An 11013-nucleotide genomic window follows, 5' to 3' on the forward strand; every position below is an offset into this window, starting at 1 on the left:
AAACAAAGAAATAAATTTAACACACAATCATGAAAACAAAAAAAAAAAGGTAAAAGAATACCCTTTAGGATGGCTTTACGAATGAACTACAAAAGGGTGACGAAACGAAATATTGTTGTAGAACATAAAATAATAACACATAACTCAAAACACACGCACACTAGCAAAGTAGAAGAGTGAAAATAGGAGCAGAGTGGTTCACCCTGCGCAGCCCCTAGTACTCGATGTTGTGGCCCCGCAGGAACGCATCAATCTGTCCGGGTGCGCCCTGTGGTGGGCCCTGGGGCTGGATGAAGTAGTACTGCTGCTGCTGCTGTGGCTGCGGTTGCGGCTGGAAGCGATGCATCTGTGGCCCCGTTACCTTCTTGGCCGCCTCGAGCCGATCGGCCCGGAGCTGGCTCTGCTGGAGCTCGAGCTGCTGGGCGAACAGCTGCTGGCTGTTGATGAACTGCAGCTCGTTCTGCTGCTTCTGGTAGAGCTGCTGCGGGATCTGCACGGTCGGCGGTCCTACCGGGGGCCGGCCGGCAACCGGAGGCGATGGCTGGCTGCGGTACAGCGGGGACTGCTGCTGGAGCTGCTCGAGCGTGACGAGCTGCCCGGCGCCATGGTGCTGCTGCTGCTGATGGTGCGGCGGTCCGGCGACGAACGGCTGGATGCGGTGGTTCAGCTGGAAGTCACCGTCGCTCTGCGGGAGCTGCTGGTACAGTGCGGTATCGTACTGACCGGAGGCCGGATCGAAGATAAGCTGCGACTGGTAGATCGGGTTACCGGGGGCAAGCTGCGGACCGGACGGGCGTCCGAACGGTGATCCGGTCGGCTTCGGTACGGTGCTCGGCGCGGACGGGGTCGACGGGCTCGGCAGCTTGTTGTCCGCCTGGAAGCGCTTGAACTCCGCCTCGAAGTCGATCGATGGGCCACGCGTGCTGGGCGACGTCGGTCGGTAGGTGGTCGGTGCGAGGGTTGGCTGCGTCGGGAGCGGCGACACGCGGTACACCGGCTTCGGGGTGATGTTGACCGGCAGCACCGTCTGCGGTGGCGATGGGGCCGGACTGTGGTACAGGGTTGGGGTTGGGTTGGGCGTGGTGCTTACAATCTGCACCCGTGGACGCTGGGTGGTGGTGACGGAGCCGGCGAAGGGGCGAGCGGCCGGCCGGGTGGAGGAGCCGCGCTGACCGATCTGTACCTCCTCCTCAGCATCCGCAGCCGATTCCTGCTGGCGACGATCCTGGTAATCGTTCTGGAACACCGTGGTCGTCGGACGTACCGGTGTCGGGGCGGGCGTCGAATGATGACGGGCTGGGGTCGACGCGGTCGGACGTGCGATGGCAACCGGACGGCGCACCGGATAGTTCTGGGGCACGTTCTCGTTGGAATCGTCCTGACCACCCTCGGAACGATCGCTCTCCTCCTCTTCGCTACCGTCCGGATTGTTTGGATCGCAAGGATTGCCCGAAACGTACGTGAACTCACGCTTGTTACCGTCCGGATCGATGTAGCCGTACTTGCCACGGACAACACAATCCGTACCGCGCGTTTCCTCCTTGAACGATCCATCGGCCGCCTCGTACCCGAACGTAAACGAACCGTCATCGTTCACCTTGCTGTAGTTGCGGATCGTCTGTACCGGTGGCGCACGCGACTCGCTAGCAGCCGCCTTCTGTCGGGCCGCCAATGGGGCGGCCGTAGTGCTCTTGGCCACCGGCCGCTGGTACTGCTGCGTGTCGGCACGGGGCCGAGCCGCCGCCACCGGCGCACCGTACTGACCACCGTAATCTTCATCCGAGGAGGCTACCAGCACCACATCGCCGACTCGCTCCTGGGCCCGGGCATAGTACTGCTGGGCCTGGGGCCGGTTGTCCTGCTGGGCATCTTCCGCACTGTCCACATACTCCGCGCTGGATGGGGCCGCGAGAACACGCGGTCTGACACGCAGCTGACGGCGCGTCTGTGCGTGTACTGCTGCTGCCAACACTACAATACCCACCGTCAACGTTAACCACTACACGGATGAAGACGAGAGAAAGAGAGATAAGAAGGAGAGAAAATTAAGAATTTGAGCTAAGTGGATGCACTACTTAATAGTATTATGCGGTATGATTCTATTGAGAATAGTCAAAGAGTCATTCGAGTCATGAGTCATACAACTCAGTCATATCCTTACAAAAGAATCATGAACTTCTGAAAGTTCTTGGATTACTCAAGATTAATATCTCTGATGACTTAAAGATATCTGAATCTCTGAAGATTCATAGCTCGAGCTTTATACTTCGTTTTATAAAGACTTTGTGTAGGTATTGTTAAGCAGTTAATTTAGTATAGAATACGTTATACTACTAAAAATCAATTAACTTCAGCGTCTAATTGCTAATTAGCCTATTGCAATCGAAAGAATCTCTAGAGATTGATCAATCTTCGGATATTCATTTTCAATCCTTAAAGATTCAAGACTCTTTACATTAGAGATTCAAAGTCATTCCTTTCGCGTAAAGATTTACGAATAAGATTCAGATTCACTAAGTGTTTAATATATGCAGGATACTGGGTGCTGAATATCCTAAGTAGAGGAAGTTATCAAAAGCCAGAAGCAACAGCCCATCAACTTCTTGAGGTTGCAGTGCCCATAAAGGATAATTTTATAGAATCTTAATTTTGAAGAGATTTATAGAAAGAGAATGAATTTTTAAGATATTTAGAGAAGGCTATTTTATAAGGCTTTACAGCTCTATTTATTAGTTTATTTTAATAATTTTTGAAGATATAGAGAATATTCTATCTGTTTAAGTTCTCGTTTTTTGTAACAGAAAAGATGCGTGACTCCTCTTAAAGACAACCTTCTTTTCAGCTACCTACTCGAGCATACTAGTAATTGTAGTTCGTCTCGAAACTCGGAGAAAAGACGCACCGGATAAAACCGCGTTCAACGTTTTACTTGCGATTCGAACACAGGACCTCCAACGCACGAATACTAAACGCTATGCGAGGCTCTCTTTGGCACTTTCTCTGATCGGTGCTTAAAAAGCGATTAATATTCATTCACTCGGTTGACGCTTTGGTAATTAAAAACTACCCTACATTAAGAAAAAAATAACACTTATTCCAGCGTGTTGAAGAATAATTAGGTCTGCTTCAGACCGCGACCCAACGTCAAGTGTGTATATAGGGTGGTCTTGAAATAAATCTTTATTATCTCATACCGCCAAAGCGGCTGCTCGAAGGGTTGATGGTATTATTAATTCGCACGTGGGGGAGGCAATGTTTTCTTTGTTGTTTTGCCTTCTCATCACACGCCGGGGGTTGTAAAAAAAGGGGCAACGAAAAGGCTAGAAGAAAGTGCCAAGTGCAGCAGAAAGCAAAACTCAACGACAGGGAAAACAGGAACGAAATGCTAAACGTAATTAAAATTTAACTTCCTACTTCCAACGGCCCCCACGCCTCCGCCTCTGGCCCGCGGTCAACAAACGGGGAGGTGGTTGCGCAGAAAGTGAAAATGGAAATTTATCGCCTTTCAGGAAGGTGTATGCAGTTTCGCATGGTGTTTAACGAAGGCCCTGGGTGGGCTGTAGCCGATAGGGGCAACGAGGTAGCATCTTCAAGTGCAGAAAGAAAATGCAAATTCCATCTCAGGCGTCCACCGGCGGTGGTGTTCGGATGGTTGAGGGAGTGTTGTGGCTCATGACAGCAATAATCACCTCGTACCACATCCAATATCTGCAGGGCTATCGTCGAGCGCCGGGAACCTGGCACAAAGAAAACACTCCATCCAGCAACACTGCATCAAACAAACCATTGTGGAAGGAAGCGAACAAGAAAAATACAATAACCCCTTAACTCCGGGTCTCGGGACCACCGTGGAAATTGCTTTTCATTAATAAATCAAACACATGTGGAATGGTTGGTGGGATGGAGGACCGATGCAGGCACGGGTGAACCTTTTTAGCATGGTCGGGGTGCTGCGAGGAGTGGATGGAAAATTGGTAGCTCGCACAAAAGCGGTGACTGAAGCGAATTAAACGGTTCGCTCCAGTGGAGGTGGTACAATCGGTCCCGAGTGTTGTGCGGCTTGTGCTAATGGGCTGTTGCGACTTAATAGCAAGCGTTGCAGCTGGCGGCTGATGGTGGGATTGTGTTGCTGTCAGCGACTGCTCGAAGGCGAGGTGCAATTATGCAGCTGAGCGATCGAACTAATGGAGATGAATGCCGCATTTTGCACTGGAGCACACAGGGAACCGCTGGCTGCCGTTTATACACCTTCGCTCATGCTCCTTTCAGATTAGTGGCTACCATGGACGGGATGGCGGGATGACGGGAGTGAGCGGTTTGTTTCCGGATTCCTGCACTAAGTGTGCCCCCGAACGTCAATGACTTCCGACGATTTGTGCGACGGGTGTGCTCCTGGTAGAACACATTTCCAGGCAGGATTTTATTGGCTTGGGCATTATCGATTGGAAATACCGTAATAGCTACTAAAATCCCAGATTCTTTCCAGTCTCCCAATACTTCCCAATATCCCCCTCTTTCCATGGCACAAAATGTAACAGAAATTCGAAATATATACACAACTACCACTACCGAGCGGCTAAGTATGGAAGATGCAATGTCTGCCACAACTGGAACGGAGATGCCTTTAGACTTCTTGGCAGATGTGCTGGGCTTTGGATTCTTTCGCTCCGGGCGGAATGCGAACATTATTAACAATCCATCTTTACGAGCGCAGCTCGCACGGTGTCTCGGCAGCAGCAATTTTGGAAGATTTTTATGATCCATCCCCCCCGAGGAGGGCGCATTTAAATTAGCTTCTCCACCGAAGGCAAAAAGGGGTTTTCGCTGGAAGCAACCAGGAGTTTGGGGGACGGGGAGGGTGCTGGAAGTTTTAATTGAATTTTCCATCGAACTCGCGGCGTCCAACGTTTGCCCAGTTTTGGCACTGGTCCAGCGGTAGCTGCACACGGGAACCATAAAGTGGTTTATGTTTCGCAAACATCTCACCGACAAAAAGGTAAAGAATCGGCCCCAGCAAAGCGGCAAATCGTGGTCCTCCTTGTTGGAAAGCACCAGTTTTGGACGATGATTGGATTGCATCGTTGGCTTTAGCCTTTACGGACGACCCCGAAAACCAATGCACTATTTTCGTGCCGGAGATTTATCGCTTCCCGCTGCCGTGTGTGGAGTCGCACGACTAGAAATCCTCGCGTCCGTGTAAATCAAGATGGCGTCCAGGCAGTATGGCCGTCCACCGAAGCCCCGGGTGCCGATGTTCGATAATATTCGGCAAAGCGGCTGCTGGGACGGTAATTAAAATTGGGTTTCGCCTGTCTTCCTGCCGCCCAATGGTGAGGTAGTAAATCTTGCCCCAAACCTTTGGTTACCGTGGTAATTTGTGACCGAAACAATCAATTTGTGGGCCTACATTTGATGCCATTCTTCGGCGATGCAAACGGGCCGGCAAGCACCATGGTTCAGATTCTACGGCTGCTTTTTCTTTACGTCCTCCCGCTTCAGGTCTTCGTAGAGGTTTTGTCTGACAGTGCGAGCCAGAGCACGTGCCCTCATCCTTGACATTTGCGTCAACGTGGAACTTCCACTTGGAGACAAGAGAGGGCGAATTGAGAATGTAAGAATGTCCAGCTGCCCTAGATTGAAATCCGATACCTGATGGTGTCCGAATCGCTGGAAATCGATCCCTTCAGAAGACGTTACGGGTCGAGGAGCGAACAGCGCTACTAGCAGGAGGATGACAGCAGGTGAGAAACATCTGCGTTTGCGATTAAGTAAGACGTTAGTAACGTACGTATACGAACTGCGTTCCATTTCTCGTCAAACTGTGACGGTAACGCAATGTCACATCGCCATTGTAGCCACCACACGACCTTTACACGTCGCGCAACACAAACACAGGCGAGTGTGGACCTAGTCTCACAACACCGGATGACGTCGGCGTGCAGGTAATCGTTTCTTGTTTCCATTTCAGATTAACTTTCAATCTCGTCATTACGCGGAATCCCGTTACCCGGCAACAGTCCGTCTCAGTTACACTCGAGCGTTACGAAAGTGAAACAGATAGAAAGAAAGAGAGAGAAACTGCTCCACACTACCATATCGCGTTCGCTTTTATTACCCGTGTTCCGATCCCCAGCCACCCGAGTGCTCTTAACAAGCGCTTGCGATCAAACCACTCCATAGCAGTGGAACGCGTGTGAAGTACTTTCCTTTGCGATCTTCACGGTCAAGTCCAGACCGAACCACAGCCCAGAGAAACGCGAAAGGGCCCGGGAGGGGAAAAAAAACAACACAAACAAACGCAATTATTTCCCACACACCCACTGGGTTTTGATTGGAGATTTCTTCTTCCGTTTGGCCTTTCGGCAATGGAGAATGTGAACGCGTTACATCAACAACTGTTTTAATTTACGTTTCACAAGCATTTCGTTTGTTCGTTACCACACAGGATGCGTTTTCACATGGTGCGGTTTTACACCGCAATGTGCACACGTGAGATTCTTCTGCACCAGGTTTCAGGGTGAACCGTTTTGCAAAATCGCTAAATTGCGCGTCCTAAAAATCTTGGGAACCGACCAAAAACACGCTGCACGCGTGCCTGCAACCCACACAAGGCCAACAACAGTTCGCGGCTGGGGTGTACGTGGGGGTGAGAATTTTTCACGCGTCGCAATAATACCGCAAAAATTGCTACGGTGTTGATGTGATTTTTGCACCACTGCATCAAGGAAAGGATAAGTGGAAGGAAAACAAAAAAACTCGCATATCCATTTTGTAGTTTGCCGACCGGACGATGGGTGGGTTGATGTAATCCGTTGATGGTTATCAAATTGTTCGCGGAGTAGCGAAACTCACGAGCAAAAGAACAATTAAGCAAAGATCAGCTTCCGTGGGACGCATGCTAAGCTTTTTGAGCAACGGTTGCAAAAAAATAACACGCGCGATTACAATACTTTTTCTGTGTGCTTTTCGATCACACACAAAGAACACAGCCATGGAAATGGTGAAGTGGCCGTCATGCAACGGCGGTGGTACAATAAAATCAGGCCCGTGCACACATTTCACACAAAATCAAAGCATCACGTCATTCGTGCTTCGTTTCGGTGTGTGAGCTATGAGTTTATGCGGCCATTTTCTTTCAGTGTGAGAGAGACATAGAGAGAAAAAGATGCTTGAAAAAAGACTGCAAGCACACAACATTCTTCCCGCGGTGTCTCGCATAGGAAGAATGGCAGGACACGGGAGATGAAATGTGAAGCACCCTACGTACGAAAAGCGAATTACGTAAGAGCGCCCGCTTATTCAGCTCATGCGGTCACTAATCCCGGTCGTGCCACCATGCCCCGATTTTTTTGCCGCCTGGGAGTGGGGATAACGCGCAGCAGCGTCACCTGAAAGGATGTGTACACCCACACACCGGGAATTGAGCGACGAGTCTATTTCGGGAACGATTCACGATCACGCAATGCGCTCTTCGCTCCCACCCTAGCCGTCTCTTTCCATTCTAAAGCGCTTCCATTTGCTTCCTCGTTCGCGCTACCATAGCCAGGTTGAAGTAGATCACTCACATTCCATCCGCAGGTTCGTTGATCCATTAGCGTTACCGCTCAATTCATGTATCCTCCGTCTCCCCTCTCACTCGCGTTACGCTCACGTTACGATCGATCAGCTTATTTGAGACGACCTTTAATTTTGGTCCAATTGGCTAGATCTGCATTCGCACCACGTACGCTGCTTAACGGCTGCGTTTCCCAAACACGCTGCCAAAGCGCACACAAAGCCACTGCACGCAGCGCACTGCCGCTGGATTAAGGCTGTAATTATCTCGCATTTATGTTGTCGCTTGTTTTACATTCCCTCCCGCGCACGCCAAGTGCGACATAGTTCGGTTTTGCACGTTAAATCGTCAATTTGTTCAAGTAAGCCACGGATGATGGTTTCGGTGCAACAAAAAAAAAAGAAAGACAACAACAAATCAATCTCCAAAAAACCTTCACTTTTGCCCACACACTCACACACAGAGCTATACCCGCGAGTTCATCTTTGATTTAATAACATGTGCGTTGTCGGGTTGTCATCTTGGCAGGGTGGCTGGGAAAATGATGGGAACATAGCATCACCAGGTCTTCACATCACCGATCTTCTTCGCCGTCCGCGCAAAGATCACCATCGGCAGACGTAGCGCGGGCTGGTTTGAAATCAACTTGTTGCACGAAGCAGCAAACAAGAGGGACACCTAACCGCACCGCATAGAAGCAATAGTGCCCTCGCGCAGATCGCTGCAGTTGCTGCGGCCGATGATCCGTTCTCATCACATCATTACAACTCCTCACATTGCCTCCACTAGAGACTCCCCCCCCCCCCCCCCCCCCCCCCCCAAAAACATAGCCGGGAGCACACCTTACCATCACCGTTCAAGCAGCTCCACCGCCAGCATGTTATGCTTTATGCTGCGTTATTGTGGGAAGACTCCCTCCACAGTAAAGGGAGAGGGGACGCAAAATGTAAACATATTCTCACGGGTTTGAGCTTTTGGTTGGGGAGTACCCCGGGCAATTTCCCCCCGATTTCCATCCCAACCTTGTGGAACACGGCATGCCTAGTGCACTTTATGCCTAGTGGTAGATGTTTGGCGTACCAAACAACCGTCCGCGTGGAGGATGGCTATCGTTCGTTCGGTGGTGGGTTTTTTTTTGTTGCTGTCTGCTCATCTTCATCTGCAGTCCCGAATCGTGTCGCATTGCAATCGCCATCTAAAACGCTGATTGCATCCGTGTACGTGTGGCTGTCTACGTCCACATTCAATTGCGAACCAAAATGCGGTGTTGCCTTTGTTTAGCACATGAGACATCAACAATGTCTCACATATCGTGTTATCTTGGCAAGATGACAAGTCCGTTTGGGAACGGAACATCAATAAGGGTGCGAGGGGATCATGTGAGGGAAGTGAACGCGTACGGTGTAAACGAGATTCTCACGGCGCATTCTTCCATTAGGTCGCTACGCCGTGACAGCGTCACCGCATCTGGAAAGGGAGCATCTTCAAAGGTCAGCCGCGTGAAGAAATGTGCGAACTGCGCCGAAAAGCTTGTGTTGAGAATGCGAACGGGTTTGCTCCGCTTCGTTCGGTTGTCCTTCGGGGCAAGAGTTGCGGAGAGTTCTTCTTCGTCTTCTAAACCTCAGCAGCTACTATAGCCCTGGAGGTATGCGATGCGATACACCGATCTTGATGGTACCCTCATGGTGGATGCCTCAGAAAGATGCGATTCGCCTCACGTGGAATGTCCAATACAAGGTAGCCATAATAAAGCGATGTCCAACGGTAATTCACTGAGACCTGACACTTAGACCTGGACAGGGTCCACTCCACCAGAGGAAACCCCAATCCGACCGTTGTGGTTCTGGTAGGGAAAGTGAAATGTGAAACCCTTTTTATTTGCTTTAACGCAACCAAAAGCATCATGTATCGTACCTCCGGGAGGATAGTAAAAGTAAAACCAGGCTAAAACAACCACCCCCCCCCCCCCCCCCCAAAACACCTCAAAACCCAGTGCGGGGAAGCTTGCGTCACCCGCACGCAATTGTATGATGCAATTGCCTTCGATCGAATAAGGCATGACCAGCCGAATCAAAGCATAAGTTACATAAAGAAGTGCGGCAATTAACGAACGACCGAAGTGGTCGATATCACTCCGCGCACCCAACGGCCGAGATGTCCGAAAACTAGTTTACTTGTTTTGGATACCGCGACATGGTGGCGTACTTGGTGGAGGTGATGGTGTCTCTATTTCTGCTCTTGTTATTCTGTGCACCGATTGTATGTGCTGTTGGAACACTTGTACGCGTGCGACACACTGGCTGCATAGGAGCTGCACAACGGCTGCGTTGGCCAGTGATGTGACGCGACAGTGAAGGTGTGTTGGTGCGCTGAATATGCCACCGTAGAAACTGTGCCACTGTGGCAGCAGGTTGTTATTGTTGTTTACTTCCACTTGTGCCACACAACGGCTGATCCTGTTGTGGATGAGTGAAAGGATACAAGTTCCAGTTTCACGTCCTTGGGCATAATCTTGCGGCTTATCGCGAGAAAGTAGTTCATACAGGTTGCAGCGAACAATCTCGCAGTTACTGCTTCGTTGCATATCCCTAAAACCCCCTAGATCGTAGTATACCTGCGCCATCGCCAACTTACCGTTCCTTGCAAACGCATTGTGTAGCTGGTGCTGTTCCGGTGAAGGAGCTGCTGTTTAGGGGCTGATAGATGTGGATGTCACACACGACGACTGCTTCACGGCAGAACGAGTCTTTTGATCGGTGCGGTGATGATGATGACGTTGAGACGATTATCAGGAGTTCAATGACTCCTGCTTGTAGGAATACTCAACGGTTCGAGAGTCTTTCGGGGGAGCACACCCACCCGTACACACTGCCAAACGCGCACTCACACACAAAAAGGCACACCCACACAGAGACGACAAAAACAAAACGGCACACACTCGATACTGCTGCTCTACTACTGTCCCGTAGGTTCTAACGCTAGTTGCATGTGCGGAAAACGGTGTTCGGTCCCTTCGGTCCCAAACTTCGTTTTTCGCACTCAAAACGCTTACCCTTCCGAACACGCAATGCACACGTCGATTACGCTTACCGTAATGCACACTGCGGGGTGGGGGGAGGGGAAAAGGGGGAAGAAAACAAAACAGGAAAAAGAGTTAAGTTTGATTAGGCGGTGGGTGCAGTAACAGCTGGAATGATCGTAACATTCAATGGTGGTGATGTGTCAAATTACTCAAGCTCTCTCACTCCGGAAGGACAAAAATGCCGATCATTCAGGTATGTAAATGAGGCTCATAAAGCACCACTAACGTAGAGGATTATGGTAAGAAAGTCAAGTAACAGATTTCAAGGGCCACAATGGTCGGTGGGAAGCGAGAAGAAAAAAAAACCATAACCTGGAAGGGCACTACTTTCTAAAACCGAAAGCAATTCCCTTCCAGATGGCGGAAGATACCAGCG

General features: G+C 50.3%; 1 protein-coding gene across 1 annotated transcript; it reads right to left on the reverse strand.

Annotated features, from left to right (window-relative positions):
- Positions 1-214: 214 nt before the first annotated feature.
- LOC128306558 (uncharacterized) lies at positions 215-10207 on the reverse strand. Its single transcript, XM_053044097.1, has 2 exons — positions 10190-10207; positions 215-1999 (listed from the first exon to the last, which is right to left on the reverse strand). The coding sequence occupies exons 1-2, from the start codon at positions 10205-10207 to the stop codon at positions 215-217; spliced, it is 1803 nt and encodes a 600-aa protein (XP_052900057.1).
- Between the last annotated feature and the right edge of the window lie 806 nt (positions 10208-11013).

Source organism: Anopheles moucheti, chromosome X, assembly GCF_943734755.1.
Source record: "Anopheles moucheti chromosome X, idAnoMoucSN_F20_07, whole genome shotgun sequence".
NCBI classification, from domain to species: Eukaryota; Metazoa; Arthropoda; class Insecta; order Diptera; family Culicidae; genus Anopheles; species Anopheles moucheti.